The sequence below is a fragment of the Lepisma saccharinum genome, chromosome 17 (genome assembly GCF_977018435.1).
Source record: "Lepisma saccharinum chromosome 17, izLepSacc3.1, whole genome shotgun sequence".
NCBI lineage: Eukaryota > Metazoa > Arthropoda > Insecta > Zygentoma > Lepismatidae > Lepisma > Lepisma saccharinum.
In genome coordinates this window covers 52,742,981-52,769,512 of record NC_139245.1, presented here as the reverse complement: position 1 = coordinate 52,769,512, position 26,532 = coordinate 52,742,981, and the positions used below count along the sequence as shown (strand labels likewise).

Below are 26,532 nucleotides of genomic sequence, written 5' to 3'. Positions count from 1 at the left end.
TCCGAATTGTAATGTTATCTGTATCCATATTGGTAAATGAACACCAGTATAAATCTTTAGATGTTCAACCACGGAAGAATTGCCTAACTCGAGTGGACGATTCCAAACACAAAAGTGGAAATATGCACGAAATTACGTGCTAAGTTATAGATCAGTATTTCTCGCGTATGCATTCATTTGTTTATTATCTGGTGATATTGTGTGTGTATATGCTTTGTGATGGTTGTTAAAACTAGAAGTGGAACAATGAGTATTTCTGCGTCTTACTTGCATTACTGACCCCTAATTTGCCAGTGGACTCGCCCAGTTTGCGCATGCGCAATTCCGTTCGTGCTTGCCACAGGTTTAGACCAAATGTAGGAAGATATCTGTCTACTTTTTATATTATTGGAAACATTTTCCGCAATTCGCCAGTAAGGGCGATCATTTTCCAACATGGAAAATGTAGTTTGAAATTGTCTTAATTTAAATATATACACTACCAAATTTTATCTCATTCAGTTAATTTTTTGTGTGTAATTAGCTGCACTGGCAATGAAATTCAATATGGCGGCACTAATATGTGGTACGCCTCAGTACAGTCAAGGACATTTCTGCGCTGTAACGCTACCATTAGCTCTCAGTGCGATTGTTACAACCAAGAAGTATCTCTGACTATACATTGGGACTTTTAATACGTTTTATGACATATTTACAGGAAGCTATGAACGTCGCATGATGATAATTGATACTCATATGATTAAAGATGTTTAGAATTTGTACTTTCTTACACTATCCATACAATCTGCAACGCGTCGGAATGTTTTCAAATCTTACTTTACTTTCCTCACCTCTCTCCGTGGTTTGCTCACAGGCACCACAGAAAAACAAACACATGCTTTCATTACGCTGAGCCCCGCACGCACGCGCACTCTATTAAAAACGCAATATCTTTCCACTGATGAGAGGTGGAAGAGTCCTCGCGTCTTGAAATTTAGCCACCGAGAGACTTTTGACGAAGTCGTGGAGGACAACGGCAATAAGAGGCTACAGCTACAATTGGGGGAAGGATGTTCATTTGACCTTCCTTGTGGTGAAACAGTGTGAGATAATAAGGGCAGAAAACTATAATATTTCCATTAGGGTAACGTAGGGTCTCATAAGTTTACCCAGGTTGCCAATTATGAGTGGAAATGTGAGGGACTCGCCATTTTGCATAAAGAAATCGGCCAACGACCAGGAAAGTAGTTTTTTGTCTTCTCAGAGAGGGAATAGGAATATACGGTGTTGTAAAAAGCAAATATGTTGTAGAAAATTTATTTGATGCTAACAAGTTTATAAATATTTAGATACAAATTAGTTACCGTTTAACGGAAATACTCTGTGGCGTAAGTAAACGTGGGCTGAGATGTGCCCCTTTAAAACAAAACGACTCTCGCTGTCGTCCTTTGGATACAGTATATTCAACGTCATCATTGTTACCACTCAACAACATTTAACTTACTTTATATACCTGTATGTGATACTCTGCCCCCGTCCCTGGACCCCTTGCTTATTTCGTTGCTAATTTAAGATGGCGTCCTAGATAGCGTACAAACTCTTGAATACTCGTACTGGAATGATTTTGTGTAAGATTTCCTATTTGGTTAAAAATCTTGTTAATCTTTGTAGGCATACCTCTAGGAATATATGAATGTAAAAAAATGGCTAGAATGCTTTTCAGAGAGGGATTTTATAGTAGCTACATATATATAAACGCTCAGATCACTTTCGCCAAACAATGACGAATAAAACTAGGGTTGTTCAAGAAATGTTAATATTTTTATTTCCCCTTTCCGCTTATAAACGTACCAAATTTTTGGTCTACTACAATAATTTAGTAATTACGGTATTTGAAGAGCAACACATCAAAACACTTTTTTTTAAAAAAAAAATACTCGTAAACCTTAAGACTTCAAAAAATTGTACTATTTCTGACAGTTTCAGAACAATAATCTAAACTACAAAAGTTATTATTTTCTGAACTATAAGGCTGCAACGTCCGTCACACACTTACACACAATTACCACACTCTAAACACTTTAATTAGTAGGACGGCAAAAGTCTACCCATACGCGCTAACTTTTTGTCAGCCGCAGAACATGGACTCAGAAATATCTTAGGGCTTGCTGGGTGTAAGGAATGACTATACCAGCTTAGTATATATATATTTATATATATTTATTATAGTCTCAACACAAGGGTGTCCGTTTGCACACTTACACACGTGTCTTTACCTGAAACCTTTACCACGCTCGTGCATTTACTTGTACCACACACGTGCTTTTACCTGTTCCACGCACGTTCACCAAGAGATAAGGGGGGCAGGGAACATCCAATTTATTCCTCGCTGTGAGGCGCCAGGGGGAGTATGGGGACCTAATTTTATTTAGGGCCTTGGTCGCCGCTAACGTCACGGGTTCCCCTGTAAAAGAAAGTAGGTTGTGCGTAGTACCCCAACCACAGCCGGTAATTGGCCGAAACCAATCGGTACTCCCGAATAACGGGCGCAGGGTAAAAGGATTAAAGGATGCCGCGACACCCCGGCGTTAGCTGGGAGTTGGCAAGCCAACCGGTGTCTCCTATGAAGGGACGGCAGGTTAGAAAAGGAAGGTCCGGGTGCTCCCAGACAAGCCGGGCAGGTAGAACCTGGGCACCTATCAGCCTAAGCGAGCGGACCAGGTAGGTAGGTTGCTGCTAGGCTCTTCTTCTTCTTTCTTCTTTCTCCGTCCTTCTTTCTGGGATGGCTTCTAGTTCTCAGGCTGGGAGGCCAGTTAACCCTGGATGTTTGCCTGTTGACATCAGGGAGCCAACTGAGCTCCGGTCTCGCTGCGCTGGGTTTTATAGTCGCGGTGGCGCATGGGTGGTGAAAATTTTAACTACAAGTACGCGTTGCTAACTCATTTTTTTACATATTGCAACCTTCGTACTGAGAAACATCCGAGAAGTGACATTAAGAAAACACTAATGGGAAAATCACTAGATGCACGTGTTAATATAAACTAAAACTGTGCGCATTCAGACAATACAATTAATAATGAGCCTCGCAGGACTCTGTAATTCTAAACAACGAGTTGAACAGTGTATATGACAATAATTGATAACATTTTCTGAATACAGCAACCACGCAGGGTCTAATAATAAGCGAAGCTAATAAACGTAGAGGTGGATCCGTTAGCGTTTACAGAACAGCGACCACGCAGGGTCAAATAATACGTAGAGGTGGATCCGTTAACACATTTAAACTAAAAGCGTACGCCTCGGAGGGACATATAGCATGCATTCTTCTTAACAAAATATAATATGGCGACCACGCAGGGTCGTTAAATGTGGCGACCACGCAGGGTCGTTACAAGGCAGTACAGTTCCTCCTTTCTAAAACTGTTAAGTATTTACATTTTGCTGAGAAACCTTCCATATGCATGTACTTTTACTGAAATGTCCTTACATAATTGACTTGTTCCTTAAAAATAAATTATGTGTTCCAAAAAAAATGTAAAAGTCACCACCGGAAAACAACCACGCGAAGCGTATTTTACCTGTTTCACACAAATGTAATACAAAACCAGTCAGTCATCGGGCATATTTGGTGCCTGTGTGAAACTTTGGCTTAATACGTCGACGTTATTATGGTCACAACGTGGTGACTTGAACCCCACCCTCTCGCAATACTACGCAATTTATTACGAGGTTATACAGGGTGTCCGGCTTAGACCTTTAACATTACAAAACAGTATAACTTTAGTTACATTCGATATCAAATGAAACTTATTGTTTGTATGGGACTGGCAGCTGTGGCCATTTGCGAGAATCACCAGTACTTCGAGTTGACGTGACGGGCATGCGCGTGTAACGCATAAATTCCAAGATGGAGGAGTGGACGGTTCAGCAGAAAGCGTTGTGCGTTCTTTCACTGGCAGAAAACAAATCTGTGAAGCTTGTTCAACGTGCTTTTCGGCGTGAATTCAATCTTCAACGTCACGACAATGTTCCTTCCTATTTGAGTATTGCTAAGTAGGATAAACAACTAAGAGAAACTGGAAGTGTTGTGTCGATGCGCGGGAAGTACGCGAAGCGGAAGGCATCAGAGGAAAACACTGAAGTGATTTGCTCTGCATTCACAAGAAGTCCAAGAAAAATCAATATGACGTGCAAGTTTAGAGCTCAACATTCCTCGGTCTACTATCCATGACGTTGTGCACAAAAGGTTACGTCTACGGGAGTAAAAAATCCAGTTACATCAACGAGTTTATCCTGATCATAAACCTAAAAGACAGACGTTTTCGGGCAAAATGTTAACCAAAATTGACAACAACAATGCTTTTCTGATGAAGCTGCATTCCACACGTGTGGCAAAGTTAACAAGCAAAATTGCCGTATTTGCAAAAGTGACAATCCTCATGAGTTTCGTGAAATTATGAGAGACTCGCCAAACGTTAATGTGTGGTGTGGGTTAATGAAAGAGAAGATAATAGGCCGTTCTTCTTTGCTGAAGAAACAGTGAGAGGAACGAAATATTAGACATGCTTCAGCATTACGCTGTGCCTCAAATGCCTCCAGAAACCATTTTCCAACAAGATGGAGCCCCTGCAAATTTTGCTATCATTGTACGAGAATTTCTCGATGAGCATTTCCCTAGAAGATGGATAGGAAGAGGATTTAAACCACTTGCTTGGCATCCGCGCTCGCCGGATCTTTCCCCCCTAGACTTTTTCTTTTGGGGGTTCATCAAGGACCAAGTCTACAGTATGCCCGTCGAGAACTTGGAAGATCTGCGTAACAGAATTCGTCAGGCGATTAACAATGTGAACCCTCAAATGCTAGTGAATACTTGGACGGAATTGGAATAAAGGTTCGACATATGCCGTGCCACAGGGGGGGGCTCATATCGAGGTTGTGTGAAGTGCAGGTGCTGAGACAAAAAAAATGCATGAGTTTTTCTACCAAAATGTAAATTTTGGTAATAAAATTGGGTTTCTCTGCAAAATTATGCTCTTTTGTAATGTTAAAGGTCTAAGCCGGACACCCTGTATAATAGCCCTAGTGATACCCTACAATGTCTGAGATTTGTGGTTCTTTATCTTCTATTAGTCTAGATAGAGAATCGAGAATCCCACCAGAATTTTGAAAGCCCTACATTTCGTCCGCCATCCGATACTGTTAAAATACATATATCAGATCAGTAAGTAAACATATTTATTAGATGTATGAATTTCAGCTTGTACCAAACTTAAACCACTACTTTGGTTATGCTATCGTGGTTATGTTTTTTGTGTGTGATTTGCACCCATGTCGACCTCATAGTACACTCTGTCACATCCATCTTTGGAGCAGGCGAACGAAAGCATGTCTCTGGGTAAGCAGTGACGCGAGACGGCTCTACCAATGAACACGCGAGATGAACAGGATTGCGTGGAGAGGGGGAAAGCGACTGCAGTTACCAGCCTTGACAGCGGCACGTACTTCTTCACTCCGCGAACTAGCTTTCTTCTTTTTTCTCTACCGTTATGCGCGGTCATGCTCCAGAGATAGTTTCAACAGGGTATATAGGAATACTACAAGTACAGGGTCAACGAAGTTAGTAGTAAAGTGTGTTTTATTCAGCGTATATTGATACATGTGTAGGTTGAATTGTGTCTTTTGCAAATATGCTGTATAATGAAACAAACTGCCGGAGTACTAATTGAGGCTAGTGTACATTTTCTGCTGAAGTGCCGCAAGTATCGCATAAACTAGCGAACAAATCTGTTAATGGAACATTAATAGCCATAGCGTAAAAATGAACTTTCTGAAAATAATCTAATTTGTTCGCATATATAGTTAGTTGCTGTCCTTTGCCTCCATCGCTATTCTGTTCTTATCAACCATTTATGAACTATCTCACTGAGATTATATATTACAAGAATATATACGTACACTGCTGTTCTCTCTCTCCATTTAAAATCAACATTACTGAGAGTGAATATTAAGGGATGGATAAAACGATATTCTACCCCCTTGTACATCGAGGGCATACAATGTCTTTCCATTCCCCCATCCCCAAGTCATTGCCTAAGCACAAGATATAATGGAGTTTAAAAATTTTGTAAATATGAAAGTAATGTAAGATTTCAAATGCATTTTTTTATATATTTTCTTTGCAGGCGGAGAATGGAGGTATTGTCATGGTGGCCTTCTACAATTATTTTATAAGCTGCAATGAAACAGCTACGATGCAGGATGTTGTAGGTGAGTTCCTTGCTATCATTTTCAATTTATACAGGGTGAGTTCTAACATTACAACCGGAAATATTCCGCGAAAAGCAATAAATGTTGAAGAAATTAATTTGACAGAAATGAATTTAGGAGAGAGGCTCTTAAAAACCGTTCATAGTTATCCATAATAAAAGTCACTTATTATCCCTCTTCCTCTTTCATTCTTGCTGTTGTCCTCCGTTAGACACATGGCTGATCTCATGAGGTTCATCTCGGTCGTTCTGTCTTACGCTCAACTTCACGTTACAATTACTTCGGAAGTGATTGACGCGTTGCAAAGTAACAAACGCAATTCTTAATGTATTTTCTCCTACTTTCAATTGCGCTAATGATAAGGGGTTTCCATTAAAATGACGTAAGTTTGTGTTGAAAATCATACTTACTTACGTGGTTGAATGTATTGTATCCACTTACTTCATGAGCCTCTATCCTAACTTTATGTCTGTAAATGAACGTTTTCAATACTTTTTGTTGTTCACGAAATATTTCGGTGCTAAAGCTAGGTGACTCACCCCGATAAGTAAAACTATGTGTAGTTTGTGAAATATATTCTGCTGCCGTTTTGTGGCGAAATAAAATAAACTTTCGGTAATGTATAGGATTAATAAATAGTAGATATGGATCCAAGGTACTACTGTAAACGCAACTGTGGTAATTTTGAGCTCAAAATATCTGGAGACAATTTTCACGACAAAAGATTGAAATGGCTTATTAGATGATTCGTTTGAACTATTTTGGCTTGGGAGTGTTAATTTTCAAACTGTCTGGTAGCTTTGAAGCTGGGACAGAATTATCTCCTTACTTCATTTTTTTTTTTTTTTCATTTTTGTTATTTTCCTAACACTTTTGACTAATCGCGAATATGAGGATGACTGATGATATGATGAATTGTTTGAAGGAACATTCACAGAAAACAACCATGTCCAGGCTGTGATTCAAACCCGCGACCCCTGGCGTCTGCAAAGTTAAGCTCGGTTGGCCCACGTTGCCTAACACACGACGCACCGACTCGGTCCCATCAACAGACAAAGACCGGGCGTCGCTGCCTACCAAATATCTTTCTGTTATAAATATATAAATGCCACGACTACGCTCAGTTCCTGCGGGGCATGAGACCCCGCATCCCAAAGTTCGGGTAAGGGTCTGTTTCAAGATAATAATATAATCAAAAGTTAAATTTACACTTACATAACCAAGACTTCAAATTATATTAGCCCTTTCTCATGCTTGAACTCCACCGCAATCGCACCCGCATCCCACTGACCAGTGAGGATACGCATACGATTCGCGATTGAAATCAGCATAATCAATTCTGGCGTCCTTTGGACTGATAAGGCCTCCGCCTCACTGACCAGTAACGGCGGGACACCTCTCCAACCAAAAGGAAGTCAGTTAATTTATACTTATTAGGTAAACTTACTACAAAGAAATACCAAATAACGATTATAAATTTATTTACTAATCCATATATATATGTTAGGATAAAAGAAAGTATACAATCTTCAGATCGAGAGAAAATTACAATGCCAAAATTTAATTTCTGTTCAAATAACTTCCGAAAAACATAGACTGAAACTTGCTTTCTCATAAAATACAATCCAGAGAGTTCTCTCTTATATAGATATATATATATATCGTCCATATCCCAGCTTAACTTGGTTTCAATAAACAGGTGACAAATTAACAGTAATGATCGACAATTTCCATTAACCAAAACCAAAAGAAAATTACATAAACTTCTTATCCGTAAATATCTATTTGTGCTTCTGTCATATTTTCACTTCAGTATTATGTTCTTTAGAACTCTCGAGGTATACTACCCTCTTCGGGGCCAACCTCCAATAACATTCATAACTAAAGATAAGGGGAGCCTGTCTCTACCCAATTACCAAAGCCATCTCTCGGCCACAAACTACAAATGTTCGCTTGGAATTCCATAACATAACAGGGGACACTGTCTACCCTCTTTGGCTACTTACATTGCAAAAGCAAAACAATAGACTTTTACATAAAACGAATTTCTATAAAAACATTTACTCGACCGGTCACCTATTATAACTGTTTCAAAATTATATCTAACATAAAACCAAAATAAGAAAAACCAATAAACGTTCCGGATACTCAGACTTTAGAAACGGACGTGAAACTATATAAGTTATTAGATTTAAGAGACATCCTCTGACCAGAGGTATGCTCTCGGATTTAGTATCAAAGAAACAAATTTATTTAAATGAACCTCCTGACCAGGAGAATTCAGAATGATTTAAGAATAATTACTCGACGAGAAGGATGTACATCTTGAATTTATACCGGAGTCACACTGACCAGTGCCAACTTCGATAGAATTTATGAATCAAAAATTTAAATTATTAAGATTAAATATGTATGAATCAAATTATTTATATGCTCGCTAAATCCCCTTTAAGGATCATGCTGACCAGCACAAATCCTGAAAGGTGGCTTACGGAGAACCTCGGACATTGTGGAAGGGAGAGCTGACCAGCCACTCCCCACACAACGCCCGTATTCTCCCAGCCCTGGACCTCGACAAGCGATTTAATCACCTAACGATTCCGGAATCTACTGCTATACTGATTGAATCTGCCAGCGAGAACGCTGATATTTATACTTGCGAGATTGCGCAATCCTATTTCTCAACAAAAGATTTCGACAAACTGAAAAGTTATTTTTAGCATCTAACAATTACCCTTTCCAAAAGACATATCCAGAAACACAATGCAAGCTAAACTTATTTACAAACCCACGCAGCGCCGAACGAAAAGAACTCATTGTTGTTAAGGAAGAAAAACAACGCAAGCTTCTACTTGCTTTGCGTTCTTTCTCGTTGGGCCGAAACTGCGTTACAATGTTAACAAAGATAAAAAAAAATGTACATTCAAAAGATTAAAACTCCAAATGAATTTATACGAGGGCTATTAAATATTAAAAAGATTTGCCAAAAAAATTATCAATCGTTACACGTCGTAGAGCGTTACACTAACCATTCCACTTCTATGATTGTTAATATTATAATCATTGCATACTGCATGTGTAATAGACCGTCCAGAGGTCCCTGATTCGAATCCTGGCTTGGGTATGGTTGTTTGTGAAGTGTCCATTCATCAATTTTCATCATATCGTCACTCATACCCATCTTCGCAAATTAGCCAAACGGAGCACATAAAGCGTAGTAAATTAAAGCAAATAAATCAATCTAATATACTGTAGCCGTAATATTGATTCTTCAGGCATCGGAAATTGTTATATTTGCGAGGTGGATAGATTAGGGTCATGTCAAACTGGAGGTCGTGGGTTTGAATCGTTAATGTGACGTCGTTTTCTCAATTGATCGTTCATCTACATCGCTCCTACATTGTACAAAATATGTATAAACGACACAGGAAAACCGAAAATACAAATACATATTTGTGCTTCGTGGTAAGTTCATCTAACTTTGTTCGAGATTACACTTGGACTTTTAAAATTATTCTGAAACTCGCCAGCAAAATTCATGTGCTAAACGTTGCAGCAAGTTGCGCTTCCTTTGATCCTAATTTGGTTTACAAACCGGAAAAACATCACCGAGATCCAAGGATTCATTTCTGAATTTGCATTTTCTCCACCTCATAAGCCCAGAATAGGAAATCAATGCAGCGTCTTTCATCGCGGAAGTGCAACGCTGTCTTACGAACTCCATCAATCAATGGAGAATCTGAGCTGCCGACAATACGAGGCACTTGCTTGCTTAATTTAAGATTCCTCTCGGGAGAGAATTGATCGGTGTTGGGTTTTGTTCTCAAAGAGATATTTCATTTTGATCCATTATTTCTACGGATATGCTAATGTTGATGTCCTATGATATTTTCTAACAGCTCATTCGTTATTCACTTATTTATTTTGCTGTTTTCTCTTTCAGCTCACATCAATCACATCAGAGAGGTTGCGGGGGTGGATCACGTTGGCATCGGAGCCGGATATGATGGGATCAACTTGTAAGTATATTACTTTAACGCAATTGCTCAAAACTATAATAATAACATTTGTTGTAAGTTCACATTACATAATTATTATTATGTGCAAGGCTGTAGTGGTAAAGCTGTCGACTTGTAATCAAGGAGTGCGGGTTCGATCCCTGCTGATGGCACGTTCCACAGTGATTTTGATCTCACTTTAAACTGTAGGTCCAGTCCCGAGTAGCATATCTGTGCGTAAATTTAACTTATACTCTATCCCAGGAATCTGTAGAGCAATGCAGCGCATAGCGGCATAGAAGGGGGGATGGGTCGAGTGGGCAGAACGAAGCAGTACATGCTGTGGGAAGGCTGGCTGGTAACTGGAGTCGCATTCCCCCTCCACGCAATATCGTTTCCTCTCACGTGTTCATTGGTGCAGCCATCTCGCGTCACTACTCGCGCAGAGATTTGCTTTCGATCGTCTACTCCAGAGATCGCCGGGACAGAATATACACTTTTGGTTTTATTTTAATTTCCATATCATCTCTGCTGAGTCCCAGGCCGAGGCCGTGCTGTATAAGGCGTAACGCTTTGGGCTCCGGTCACGGAAAGCGCGCAGGTTCGAGTCTCCTGGAAGAAACGTAACAACTTTTTTCCTGAGATTTCGGCCTGTGTATGGGATCGGTCGCCACCCATCATTTGTAAGAAATTTTGGAGCTACGAATGATTTGTGGTTTTTGATTTGGTGTTTTAAATCCACTTTATGCACAGTAAGGCTAATCGGGACTGGACCTACAGTTTTAAATAGGAATCCGAACTACCACAGGCCTCCACCGGGTATCGAACCTGAGACCCCTAGAGAGCTACGAATGAGTAGTGAACGTTATGAAAGCCTAAAACAATAACTGGGGGTTCGAACTTCTGATCACACGTCACTTCGTAAGTGGTTGCATGAACTCCCACCTTTGGCGGGAGAGAGGCCGGCAGTTGTTAGGTATGCTCTGCCCTTCTGGGAGTGTCACGCCACAGGTTGTTTATTTATTTTTTTCAAATGAGGATTGGAGAGTTAAATGTTACGTTTTAGTTTCAGTAATTCATTTGTTTTGCATTCCACATCAGTGTCAATATGGAGTCCAGTGTGGCCAATCTTTACAATTTAGTGCACAACACGCTGGTTACGATTTTTAAGTGAAGGCGCGACTTTGTTTAAGTTGAATATTAATTTTGAAATCGCACTCAGTTTATCGATTAAGGTAGGACACATAAAATGTAATTATTAGAGAATGGAAAAGAAGCATTTGTACTTTAGGTTATCTATCTAGATGAATGAATACGATATGCAGCTCAAGAAATACAGTTTATAAAAACAAATCTCTTTTACCGGTGGATTGAATCGAACCTGGGAAGAACCTTTGAGTAGTCTGATGGTCCAATGTATTTGTTGTAAAAGTCACAGGTTCGTCGATCCCCCAACACACAGAAATTAGTTTGTTCACTTGAAAAGAAATGAAGCTTTTCTCTCTTGATACGTAACGCACTAGGTAAAAGATAAACAGTGGATGATGCCCAATTAAGAATTAAGATTGCATGCTATTTGTAGATAATGTTGTCTCGAATATTCAGAAAATGTAGTTTCAGATTGAACTAATTATAAGTTAATTAAGTGGTATTCTCTCTATTAATTGAACATACCTTAATCCTCTGAATCTATGATGCTAGAACCATTGTGAAATTTCTTCGTATTGCATTTGTATGTACGAGGGTCGGTCAAAAATTTAGTTGCACTTACCCTTGACATTTTGTCGGAAAGATACATATTGATGAACGTGGCTCTGAACACTGCTCACGGATCACTTGCGCCGTGGCTGTTAGGGATTGCATATAATCAGTTTGAACATGTCAGGTCAATTGGAAATGGTGTCCAAACTGTAAGTGCATGCAGTTACTAGTTTTCTGTGGGCAAGAAGGTGTAACCCCACTGAGATTCATCGTCCATTGCATGAAGTTTAACATGATAAATGAATTTCGCGCAAGGCAATCGTAAAATAGTGTGTGTAGTTCGAGAATATTCGTGCGGATATTGAGAACTACTACCACGAAAATGGCTGTCAACCGCTAAGACGAGGAACAATGTTGAACGTGTAAATGAACTGATTCAGAGTCTAGAACTCGTATCCTGCAATTTTCATGTGTTTGGGCCCATGAAAGAAGAACATGCAAAGCGGCGATATCATTCCGACCAGAAACTGCGACGAACAAATGGTTATCAACAATCGAGAATTCTTCGATCAAGGTGTAGAGGAACTGGTGTCACGCTATGACAAATGTTTGAACAGACTTTGTGATAGTTTTGATAGTGTCCATATTCCATGTGTTATGATTGATCATTATAGTATGTATAATCATGTAACTACGAAGAAGAAGAACAAATATGTTCGATAGTCTGTTGTTGATTACGATAGTTTAAGTTTTGGATTTCTCGGGTGCCATGTTGTACGAATGTTGAAAGTTATTAAACCTCGTTTGTGTCTTTATGCACAGCATGTATTTTATTTCGTCTATCCGTGTTATCACGTGTACCTCAGCATTCTACAATCACTCGGGAAAGTTTCATTCTGGCGCTTTGTAGACAGATACGATTGAATCGAAGGATTCGTATAATCAAGTTACGACGGAATGCTTCAAGGATAGTCTCTGTACGTATGTGGCACGATTTCATGCGAAGTGCATATTTCGTTCATGAATATTCAGATCTGAACTTGTTTTCATAGAGAGTGTACATCTCGCATTCTACCTGAATGTGTACATTTGGTCAAAACAACCGTACGTAAGTACATAGGTTCTGTATATTTCTTGGTCACAAGGTTGACGGATAACATTCGGGGCTGAACATTTACTTCGATACTTGGATCCATCACCGTGCCATTAGTAATTTATACAATGGCACTTAACATTCCTTTTAGTGAGTTTCATGAGGAAATTGAAGACGTTGACAGTTATGTCTTAAGGTTCAAGCAACTGTGCGTAGCTCAAAATGTTTCTGAAGAGAGGAGGGTTCCTGTTCTTCTTGCAGTTATGGGTCCAGAAGCTTTTAACATTTTACGTAATGTTACTGCACTCGAAGATATTTCTCAGTTGTCGTACAAGACAATTAAAGATAAAATGCTACGGCATTACAGGCCTAAAGTGAACATGGTCACAGAAAGGTTCAAATTCAGAAAATGCATTCAAGTACAAGGATAATGGGTTTCTCAGTTCATAGTTAGGTTGAAACAGCAAGCTTTAAAATGCATGTACTATCAATATCATGAGGAAGCGCTTGTAGAACAAGTTATTGTAGGATTGCTGTCTGATACGACACGCAAAAGATTATTATCAGAATGTGAGTTAACTTTTGCGAAATGCCAAGAATTAGCTTTACAGTTTGAAATGCTAGAATGCGAGGTGAGATTATTCTCAGATCCTAAACATACAAATTATATCACGTGAAGTCTAGCTCAACTTCTCATGATAAGCCTGATAAGTCATCATATACTAAAGATTCATCCTATTCTCAAGTTTCGTGTACGTTAAAGAAACGTGGACAAGTTACACACGAAAAATCTTACATTAGTCAATGTGACAATTCTACTAAATCTCATGTACAAGGACGATGTCCAGCTTGGAATTCTACTGCAAATGCAAGGGACATTGAAGAAAGAAACATAAGATTAAAGGTAATAAATCTGTGAAGAACGCATCCAGAGCGCACCTACATTATGGAAATACTGATGAGCAGCTTCCAGATAAACTAACAGCTTTCACGCTAACTCATCTAAAGGTAGAAGCGCTCAGTCAACACTCTGTATTAGCTGGTTCAACTGAACGTTCGGTAACTTCACCGCAATGTTCGGCAAACAATGTATTTTCTTCTGAAAATTACGCAATTAACCTATCTATAAATTCACAGGTTATCAAATGTGAGATAGATACTGGTTCAGCTATTACAATTTTCAATGTACGACATTTCGAACAAGAGTTTCCGGAATGTACAATTTCTGCTACAACTATCAGACTTAAAGGAGACAACGATGGTTATGTACAGGTTGTGGGACAATCTAGTTATACTTGATTTAAATAATTAACAGTTTTCATTACCGATGATCTTATGGAATGAGCAATTAATGAATCCACTCATAGGAAGATCTTAGTTAGATGTGATCAATCCTTCCTGGAGGAGATTATTATTCACCAACAACATATCATTTTATAATACTACAAGTTTAGGAGCTGCTACTAGTTCGGGAGGTGAAAGAGTTGCTCCAATGTCAGGTGTTACCACAATATCTGTGGATATGATATCTAAAACCACTAAACATGATCCGTTATTATCTACTGTAATTGTGTTTCTTACTACTGGATGGCCGGAGAGATTGAACGCAGAACAGACGCATAGTGGCCTGTCTCCTTATTTTGAGAAGAGGAAACAAATCACGTTGAACAGGGATATTTATTATGTATGGGCAGATTCATTATCTCATATAAGCTTCAGAATAAGGTACTCCATTGCCTACATGATTGTCATAGAGGGATCAACCGGATGAAGGAATTGTGTCACTCTAGATTTTGGTGGCCGAAGGTTTCAGCATTTCACGTGCGGAGCAAATGCACCGAAGGTTAGAAGGGGACCGTTATCTATGTGGCCTCCTGCTTCTGCAGTCTCGGAAAGGTGGAAAGTTGTTCATTTCTTTCTCGCGGGACGCAAGTTCCTTATCGTTGTTGATGCATACAGCAAGTGGACAGACGTGTGGCCAGTCCACACTCTAGATACAAAGGAGACTGTGCGTTGGATTTTACAGTCATGTGCACACCTAGGCGTACCTAAAACTATAATCTCCGATAACGGTCCGACTTTCACGTCACTAGAATTCCAACAGTTCTACCAAAAGTACGGTATTTCTCATGTATCTCCACAGTACCATATTCCCAGTAATGGTCTTGCAGAGAGATACGTGCTGACAGTGAAGAATAGTTTAAGTAAACTCCTACACGACAAACCAAACTTAAGTGCTTTGGAATTAGATACAGGAATAGCAAACCTTCTTGCTATGCTCCACAACACGCGTCTTGGTGATGCAGAGAGTTTACCTTCTGCCTCTGTGTTGCGGTACAGACCACGTTTCTCCTGGGAGGATGACACCTTAGCCAAGTCCCAAAGGGATGTAAACTCATCTCCTTTTAAGAATCGTGGGAGATACCTAGAAGATAAACAATCCTTTTCAGAGAAGAGGTATCAAAAGAATGACGCAGTGTGGGTTCAGTCACCAAGGCACGGAACTCCAAATCATGTTCCAGGTTTAATAATATGTCCGGTAGCAGGAAGCATTCTATTCAAGGTCCTATTAGAGGAAGGTACTATGAGGGTAGTACACCCTAGATGGCTTCGGCGGCGTATGGTACGGAGAACAGACACACTAGCCGACGGCAACATGACAACACCTCAGATGGAAGATGAAAGCGAGACTGAAGTCACCCCAACTAGTTCCCTTCCAGCTGGATCATCGAGGACATCAACCCCTCAACCGAGGAGTTCGACAAGAGATCGACCGATATGGTTACAGGGTTACATAATGATTCCTGGTTGAGGAGTATTTTGTATGTATATTTTTTGTTCAGGTCACTAGTGTTATCGTGACCGTAATTTTTCTTGTTCAGGTCACAAATGTTATTCTGACCTTCATTGATTTTTTTGAGCTGCTGGGAGGAATGTTGTGATTGAGAATTATAGTATGTATAATCATGTAACTACGAAGAAGAAGACCAAATATGTTCGTTACTCTGTTGTTGATTAGGATAGTTCGAGTTTCGGATTCCTCGGGCGAAATGTTGTACGCATGTTGAAAGTTATTAAACCTCGTTTGTGTTTTTATGTACAGGGTGTATTTTATTGCGTCTATCCGTGTTTGCACGTGTACCTAAGCATTGAACAATCACTCGGGAACGTTTCACCATGCGCTATTTTTTTCATGCTGACTGACCCTCGAAATATGTTTGCATTTGCATGTACATCAAAGAATAGATAACAATATAGTATTTAAACGTGTGAGGAAGTTAGAACAGATTGATGAGAACAAAGAAGCATGTATATTCATAATGTACGATGCATCCAGTCTTGATTTTGTAGTGCAGTTGAAGTTTCAGTTTCCATGCAAAGATGCCCTTGAGCTATTTAGCAAGACTTAGGTGTTTTCCCAATCTCTTTGCAGAACTCCACAAGGACTTGAGGATGTATCGCGGTATCCGTATCTCCTGGCAGAGTTGTTGGGGAGCAGTCGGTGGACGGAGAAGGACGTCGAGAAACTCGCTGGTCGAAATCTCATCAGGGTGTTCAGGGACGTTGAGAGGGTGAGTAGAGATCTGATTGCTTTCCTCTAATAGTCCCTGGAAGTGGACTAAGATTAGGAGATCGCTTTCCTAGATTTCATACCACAACGATTTTGAAACAATAGCCTCATTGTGTAGAGTGGACATCAGTGGGATACACTAATGCACAGTCGTAGACTCTGTTAAATGTGCAACGATATCTTATTTCGATGCATGAGTCTCGCCCATTTCCTTTTACTCACAGCAAGTAAAGCCGAAAGTCAAGTGGTTTTGGAAGACAACTTACATGAATTTGATTGACGTAGTTGATTTCACTACATTGAGCCTCAGTTTACCGAAATGATACTGTGTATTTAAACTGCGGTTATCTTGAACATTGCTTGACGTAATTTAATCAAATTTTGTCGATTTTATACTATTGCAAATCTGTGATTTTTCACCTCGTACTTGATACGAGTGGTACCAGGTCTATTATTTTTATTAATTTAAGCACAATGGAAAACCTATTTTGATGATGTTTTTGTTGATTTTATACTATTGTAAATCTGTGTTTTTTCATCTCGTACTTCGTACGAATGTCATAATTTCTTACGAGTTAAAGTATGTAACGCCCACACCCACACCCACCCACGCACACCTACACCTACACCCACCCACGCACGCCCACGACCACCCACGCATACCCACCCACACCTACACCCACGCACACCCATGCACACCTAAACATACACCCACGCACACCTACACCCACCTAAACCCACCCACGCCCACCCACGCACACATACGCACACATACGCCCACCCACCAACACCCACGCACAAGTTATTATGCTATATTGCGATGGCTCGTAAGGGTAAACTATTGCATCATGTTGCGCAACAAGTTATTACGCAATATTATGATGACCTCGTATCTGACGTGGTGTCTTCTGATTGGTTGGATTATGACATAATGGGTTTCTTCTGATTGGATCACTGTTTCTGATGTTTTCAACGCGGTCCGCGCTTAGGTTATTTAAATACGAAAGCATTACAGGTCAGTCAGTATCGTGAGAGCGTTTGAAGAGTGCGGACGTGTTGTTGCAGTGCTCCTCATAATTTTTTTTTCATGTGCTAAGCACAGGGTGATATTTTTTTTACTATATGTGCTTATTAATTTTTTATACTTAGTACAAAAAAATATTTAATATATAATGAAAAATAGCTAATATAAAATAAAACGTCATTAATATTTTTGGGTTTAAATAGCAACAACATAATCAGCCTGTAGAGAGAATTCAAGTGAACATGGATATTTTGAGAGAAATTTACCATCAATTGAAAGGGTTACTTCTTGTTCACTTGAATAGTATTTGGTCTCATGTTGACGAGGGTACTGGAAAGCACTTATTTGTCTTTAATAATAACTTATCATCATATAAGTTACCTGTTAGTTGGAAAATTCAAATAAACGTTTCACCACCCAATGCGGCAGTTTTACACATAGGTCGAAATTTGTATAGAATTAAACATAGTATATTACTTCCTGATACGTCTTATGATGTGGAAGCTGGTGAATATTTGTATGCTGAGATAATTGGAGAGTATGCTAAATTAATTCCACTGTTTGTCGAAATAAGAATAATATATCCTCTTATTAATATATAAAATACCTAAACAAAAGAAAACATGGATATATTTGGTAATATAAGGCGACAGGAGATTCCAGATAATTCAAGCGAGATTGCTAGTTTAGTTGCACGTCTAAAGAAACTGAAATCAGATTTACTCATATTACAGAATTCGCTAAATCTAAATATTCAAGCAGAGATTACAAATCTTCAAACTCAACTGATTGATCCTAGGGTAAAAATTGATGGAGAACTCAAATATTTGCTCGAGAAATATACTGATTTAGCTTCAATAGATAATCTTCAGAACTTAGAAGAGAATATTACCAACTTGAAAAAAGAACTTGATAAATTTAGACAAATCCAGAGAACGAATACCGAACAGCTGAAACAGCAATTAAATGACCAGGCAAATAGTATTCGTACCGAACTGCAAACCATCATCCAGAATATCAAAACTCAAGAAGAATATGAGCAGGTAAATGCAAGTATTGCTAAATTGCAAGAACAGTTTCAATCTTTCGAAGTTCCTACATTGCAAAGTATCAAATCTGAATTACAGACAGATGAATTGCATAACAGAAGTTCAATCGAAACTGCAGACATTAGAAGATTTTAGCAGTAATTTACCTTCATCTTCTGAATTAAATGCTATTGCTCGGAGCGTTGCCGGCATCAAATTGCAGTTGGAGACTTATGAAGATTTTGGGAAGATACAAGGTACCATAGCTCACATAGAAGATACTATGGCAACTATGAGAAATAGGCTAACAAGTGTACAGGAAACTCTGGAATCGAAACTGCCTGGCATTACTGATATCCTAGCTATAGTTCAACAGCAAGTTACTAAGCTTGGAAGGTTGAATACTGAATAAGAATTATCGCATTTTCATCATCTTATTGACGACATTCAAAGTAAATTAGAGACACTGCAACAGTCTACACCTACGCAGGATGACATAACGCAACTGCAAGAAATTTTGAAAAATGCAGCTGATGCAACAGAACTCGATGCTATAAAATTAACTCTCACCACACTTCAGAATACTGTAGCTGCTTTGCCTACTTCTCAAGAAATCAGAGCTATGAGGAGAGCAGTACATCGAATTTTAAAATCTGAAAATATCAAAAACATTCAAGCAGAAATTGCGCAAATCAGAGATGCCACTCTCCCCAACAATCAAATAAATAACGAACTAGATGCATTATTTACAGAAATCAGAAGTCAAGTACACGATCTTGCTACGCAAAGTTTGTAAATTGAAACTTGTGGAAAATTTACAACAGATTATTTATAATATTACGTCGCAAATTACCACTCTTGAAGCAAGTCAAGAATCTGCTTTATCAGGTTTTGCTACTCAACTTCACGATCTCAAAGAGGAATATAAACAACTGTATGTTGATGTAAAAATCAAACCTAGCTACGATGAGTTGGTTCGTACTATCAACGAACACTTGGAATCGGTATTAAGCAGACTAGATGACGTAGATACTCGTCAATTTTATTCTATGGAAATTGTTAGGTTACAAAGTGTTCCAAATGCTCGAGGGCACTGGACGTACGTCAATGCTGGCAATGTTTACAAATTATATCCGTACACTCAGGTACATGAATTTTTTGTTGATGGTAGTTTACGATTTCTGAAGTTTAGTTTTCTAAAACATGGAAAACATATTGAAGTTCCACAGTTTACTATAGTGCGAAAAGATGGTATACACAAGGCAGTTCAAATACCTATTGCATACTGGGATGAGTCTACAAATAAATATAAAGTACATGACGACGAACAATTATCAGTTTTTGATATTGAAATTGGTGACAAGCTAGTATTTGACATAAAGCTGTTATACCCTGAGGACAATCCATTTTATGCGATATTCTCACTTCGAACTCGATGTCAAGACAAGATATAGTTCATGAATTACACAAACCAGCCCGTCGCAATTACAAGCGATTAAGTGCAGTAACGAAAGGTGTAAATGATTTGTTCCAGGCTGATCTGATCGAGATGGCTCCTCGCCTAAAGGGGGCACTTTAAAAAATTTGGATAAGATAATTCATGGTTACAAATATATGCTTACAGTTATTGATACCTTTAGCAAATATGCATGGGCTGTTCCCCTAAAATCCAAGACTGGTACTTGTGTTACCGAGGCCTTCAAGTCGATATTCAGTGAGGGAAGGATACCAAAATATTTACAGACAGATAGAGGGAAAGAATTTTACAATTCTACATTTGCTAAGTTAATGCAACAACATAATATTAAACATTATTCTTCGTACAGTGATCTGAAAGCTAGTATAGTGGAACGATTCAACAGGACATTAAAAAATCGCATGTGGAGACAATTCACTCTACAGGGCAATTATAAGTGGGTGCAAATTTTACCCGAGCTAGTTCATGATTACAACAATACAGTACACAGTACTGATCGCATGGAACCTGCTGAGGTAACCAAATCTGATGAGCAACGATTGATTTCTACTGTTTATTGTAAAAAGTATAAATACACTACCAAGAAGCCAAAGTTTAAAATAGGGGATCAGATAAGGGTCAGTAAATATAAACAGTTATTCGAGAAGGGAATCACTAAAAATTAGAGTACGGAGTTATTCTCAGTGGTTCAAGTTTTACCAGGGTATAGAAATACATATATCATAAAAGATAATCATAACAAAATATTAAAAGAGAGATTCTATGAAGAGGAACTTAGAAAAACAAGATATCGAGATACATATCTAATCGAGAAAATATTGAAGAAGAAAAGTAATAAATTGTATGTGAAATGGTTAGGTCTGCAAGACAAAAGTTGGATAGAAGCAAACCAGGTGATTCTTTGACACCAACATGGAATGTGGTACAGCGTTTACCAGATGTAGTGGAAACTAATAAGAAAAATGGAGAGTTGTTAACTGATAACATAAGATGCCTCATTGCAGGCCCATCAGGTTGTGGAAAAACCACTTTGCTGGTTGATAATTTCTTGCTTGCCCCCAATTGGCTAGATTGGAAAAATAGACACTTGTATGTATTCTCAAAGAGTTTAGAACAACCGAAATACCAACAACTCATGAAGCTGTACGAGGGACTGGGCATAGCTACATTTGCATCAACAATAATACCTCTCGACCAATGTTTGAAAAATTCTGTTGTGGTGTTCGATGATGTTATTCTAGAAAATCAGAATGAGATTAGACATTTTTTTACACAGGGTCGTCACAAAGAAATAGACTGCTTTTATTTAGCTCAAACTTATTCCAAAATTCCCAAACAGTTGCTACGAGATAATACAAACTTAATCTGTTTGTTTCGTCAAGATCATACTAATTTGAAACACGTATACGATGATTATGTGTGAGGAGACTTAAATTACAACCAATTTTCAAAATTCTGTTCATCTTGTTGGAACAGCGACGATTTTGGATTTGTCACTATCGACATGACTCGTAAACCTAACAATGGTAAGTTTAGAAATAAAATCAAGGACTTTTTAAACGTTGAAACGATATAAAATAACCATTAATAAAAAAATTAAAAAATATAACGAAACATAAAATAGAAGATAATTCGAAATTACGAGACTACTTGTCCAAACGTTTCAAAGGCTGGAATCAGAGAGTCGAGGTTTTTACGAACAACACAAGCGTCAAGATCAACCTATTATGGATGCAATCAGTGGTCTTGGTAAAGAGATTAAGAGTGTGACAGAACAAAATAAAAACCTCATGAATGAATTGGTACCTCTTACTGCTAAAAAATATGTAGATTTTCCTCCTACGCTATTGTCTAGCATCCACACTCCTCTAGTACTTAAAGAACCACCTGCTAAAGCAGCTATAGAAGAGTCAGAGAAAATCGAGTTGGGTCCCCTGGCAAGGGATTAGTTGAGTACAGGAAAATTCGAAAAAGATGACGTATTTGGATTGTATCCAACTATGGAGGGTAATGAAGGCGTAGTATGGAAAATTGGCAAGTCTAAAGTAACATTCGAAGGGGACAACATAAAAAATAATTTGAGTGGGAGAAACAGGTGGTCTAGATATCCTGGTACCGTAGGGCTATGGGAGCTCATTACCAAAAAACAACCAAAACATTTTACAGAAGATGATTATCAAAGTTACTCTGAAATTTTGACACTCTCTGATGCTTTGTACCAAAATAACGATGCCAGTCAAAAGCGTGTAAAATCGAGCAGCGGGGATAAATACAAAAATCTGATTAAACCTATCTGGAATTAACTCAAAACCGGTAGTGGTATAAAACAATACAATACTCTACCTAAGCAATTTGTATGGGTAAACGATGTGAGAAAACTTATAGATAGGTTGCTTGTTATAGCAGGAAAATGCTGGGAACAATAATTTCCATAATGAGAAAATAGGTATTGTAAACATGATTAGTGACAAATTAGCTAATTTTATCGTAAACGATCCTAAAGGTGTAGGATACTTAATTAAAATTATCAATACTTTACCTGCTAGATTCTGGAATATATCAGAGGGTCGAGGTTTAGTGAATGATATTATTAATAAACTTCCGTTCGAGTTACACGTACCTGGTTACCAATATTGTGGTCCTGGTACAAAACTTGAGAAACGAATAGAGAGAGGGGACAGGGGTATTAATCCTCTGGATGCAGCTTGCAAAGAACATGATATTGCATACAACACACACAAAGATCTGAATGATCGTCATGTGGCTGATCAAAAACTGGAAGAGGCAGCTTTTGGAAGATTAACAAGCAGAGATGCATCATTGGGTGAAAAAATAACAGCGTTGGGTACAACTATTGCTATGAATACAAAACAAAATTTAGGGTGGGGTTTGTAATATAAATACACTGAAATATAATAATAATAACAACAACATGAAACCAAAAGGAGTTGTGTACTAAATACCGTATTTTGATCTTAAAAATTTAAAATTTAATTCGATTTTAACTAAAAAACAACAAGAAAAGAAGAGGCAATGTATAGCCAAAGGGAACGGAATGAAATTATTACTTAGTACGCCACAATTAAAACGATTGCAAAATGCAAGAAAGAAAACACACAGTGGTGGATTCATATTCAGCATTCCAGGTATCCTGGCTGCATTGGGGGCTGTTGGGAGCTTGGCTGGGGGTAGTGCTGCTATTGCCAAAACTGTGATTGATTCGAAGAAGAATAAGGCAGAACTAGAAGAGCAAAAGCGTCATAAGCTTGCCATGGAGAAAAAAATAGGCAAAGGTGTGAAGTCTAGAGCACTTAGAAAATTAAAAAAAAAAAAAGAAGCACTCACGAACGAAGACATTGAATCTTTAGTTAAAATATTTAAAATTAAACACTTCAAGGGGGTTTCCATGTCTGATTCTCTCCCTAAAGGTAGTCTTCACTCTCGAGAATGTGGCGTGGTGAATTTGGACAAGTCCGAAAGCGTTGGTACTCACTGGATATGCTATTATAAACAAAATGACAGTGCTTTTATTTTCGATTCTTTCGGAGGGGAACCCCCTACAGAATTAATTCGTTACTTGAAGCATGTTAAAATTTATTACAACGACGATCGTATTCAAGATTTCGATCAAATTATATGTGGCCATGTTTGCATTACGTTGCTCAGAATTTTAAATGAAATACCAAACATCAAATTAAAAGATTTTCAAAAAGCTGTAATATAAAATAAGTATTGGAATTTTCCATCTCTCCAGCGAGACTTCGGTTTTGAAACTACATCTTCACAATGATATTATCTATCCAAAATCCATAGCTCTGAGAGCATTCTACAGCATGTATCTGATTCCGAATGTAATTACCTACAACAATACTATATCAACCTAAGGGCAGTAATCGACGTAAAATGAACGAAGACAAACAGAAATTATATTGAAATTGCACGATTCCTTTTGTTCTACTATCCATTCTGCAGAGAATATCCTGACAAAACAATTCCCCTGTTTTCTGCACGGCATGAGACTACGGTGATTTGTCTTCGACCTATTATGCTATGGATGTCTAGCTTTAGGGGAATCGGAAATACTTGCCCTAGTTTTTAATTTGCGTGCTGCACGATACCATCGATTTCAGAAGTCGTAAAATTGATTGGAATATATTTCCACCTTTTTTTCTTTTTTGCTTGATGGTCTATTGATTGAATTTTATGATTCCTGGAAAAGTTGATAGAATGCTAACTAAAAATAGTCCTATACATTAAAATATCAAGAGATACTTCTGGCAGTTTTAAAATATTTGAAGACTATAACAAACTTGAAAAAAATACTACCGGAACCTAAAATATCTGATATATGTGATACATACCCATATTTATTGTTGAAGTCCTGTTGCGATACGCACTAAAATTTGACTTGTAGGTCTGCCGGCCTCAGTGGCAAAATGGTTATCACACAACGCCACGATGCCTGGCTCCCCGGATTCGAATGTTTGTCAGGATGTTCTTTGTGGGTGTCCCTTCATCAATTTCATCATATCATCACTCATTAATTCTTCGCGATTAGCCAAAGCGGCCGAAAAGCGAAGTATAATAAACCAAATCAATCAATTGAGTTGTAGGTCCAGGAACTGCTTATAAAGCATAAAGTACACTTGATTGACAAACTTTAAAGTGTTCCATAACGAATTTTTTGCGTAATTATATTTCACACTGTACTGATAGAGGAATTAGAAACAACGGTATTCTTGCACACTCAACCCGTTGATCGACATCCCGTCAGTGCAAGTTCATACCTTCCGATCGCCGGTCTCACTCACACTTGTCAAGGTGGGATATCATCCAACTACCTATGGGCTGCTGTATGGTCTGCACGATGAACCCCTAGTAGTTGTTGTAGGTTTCTATGACCATGTTACGCTACACATTCGTAGCTCCCCGCAATTACCTCACGATGGTGTGTGGCCACAGGTCCCATACACAAGCCGAAATTAAAAGAGAAAAGTTGTCACGCTTTCGCCAAGATACTCGCACCTTCGGAGCCCAAAGCGTGACGCTTTAGACCGCACGGCCACGGTGCGTGACATACTTGAACACATTGTAGTATTTTAGGAACTTATGTATCTTCCCGATGTGTGGTATAAGATGCAGTTACTTTTGTTTATCTCCTTCATATAATGATTGATTTGCTTCTCTGTGTACCCGTATTTTCCATACGTGCACACCATTATCAATATATACTAAATATATCATTTTTCTTCTACATTTATTATTATTATCGTACATTCAGCACGTCTCGAAATCCCCGTCAGTTTCAGAGAAGCCAAGCAAAGGTCATTTGCCTTGCCCACAAAAGGCGACGGCTATATTTACGCTTTCTCTCCCAGAAGCCCCTTTGTCTCCCCAACTTGAAATATTTCCATTCTTCCCTGCAACCAACCCCCTCCTCCACGCCAGCCAATAGAAAGTGGACAGGACAAAAACCCCTAACCCAACGGTGAATTTTGGCGGTTCAGTGTGTGCGTCTATAAGCTAGACAGAGGACATCGGTGTTGAGAATGTAAGTGAAGAATCAGTGTTGAGAATTAAGGTGACAACGGTGTGTCTGGGAATAGTACAGAAAAGTCGGTGTCATGAAGAGTCTGCGTTATGAAGCCAGTGTCCGTCAGTGCCCAGAGTATTGCACATAACATTTAAGTTACGATGAACGGGATAGTTTTCGTCACAAGATAAGCTGTATATTTTTACATATAAAAGTATATATATGTAACTGGTCATCGTACTGTGACGTGTGCTTCCGCGGCCTGATATATATGTAGGAATCGTCACCGGAGGGCAGTGTGATTGACACCACGGACAGTTGGGACAACCAGGCTCCCTAAGGACAGACAATGGAGACATCAATACACAGCGCCTGGAAATCGGTGTAAGTGTGACCGGAATTGAAATTAAGGTGTGGACTTGCAGTTCTCATATCATGTAGAGATTCTTAACATAATACATATTCATATACCACAGTCCATCAATCAAATCGCTATAATATCATATGCAACCCCATCCTTTTCCCCCATCTCAATAGTATTTCTCTATTGTTTATGTGCACCGTGCAGGTACAGCCGGGCATCGAACCCTGGACGGCTTGGCCCCCAACCGCCTATTGTTCGGCTTCAACCAAGCGGCCCAGGGGGGAAAGAGCTAGCCTGTACGGCCACATAAAATGGCGCCCCACAGTAAGGCATTTGAACCCAAGTTTCGCTTCAAAAGTACCCACTTTTCATGAAATTTCACATTTTTTCACTTCAAACTAATTTCAATTTATGACACAAACTTGTATCAATATTTGTTTTCAATTGACATCATTTCCACCACTTGAAGAACAACATCGACGCATTTATATTTTAAA

The 26,532-nt window shown here is 38.7% G+C and overlaps 1 protein-coding gene across 1 annotated transcript in view; it reads left to right on the top strand.

Moving 5' to 3' along the window:
• Positions 1-26,532, top strand: part of LOC146001416 (dipeptidase 1-like) — a 123,069-nt gene that overhangs the window by 84,041 nt on the left and 12,496 nt on the right. The window contains 3 exon segments of the mRNA XM_083138735.1: positions 6,162-6,246; positions 10,190-10,265; positions 16,472-16,610. Of these exon segments, the coding sequence (XP_082994861.1) occupies positions 6,162-6,246; positions 10,190-10,265; positions 16,472-16,610 (300 nt within the window).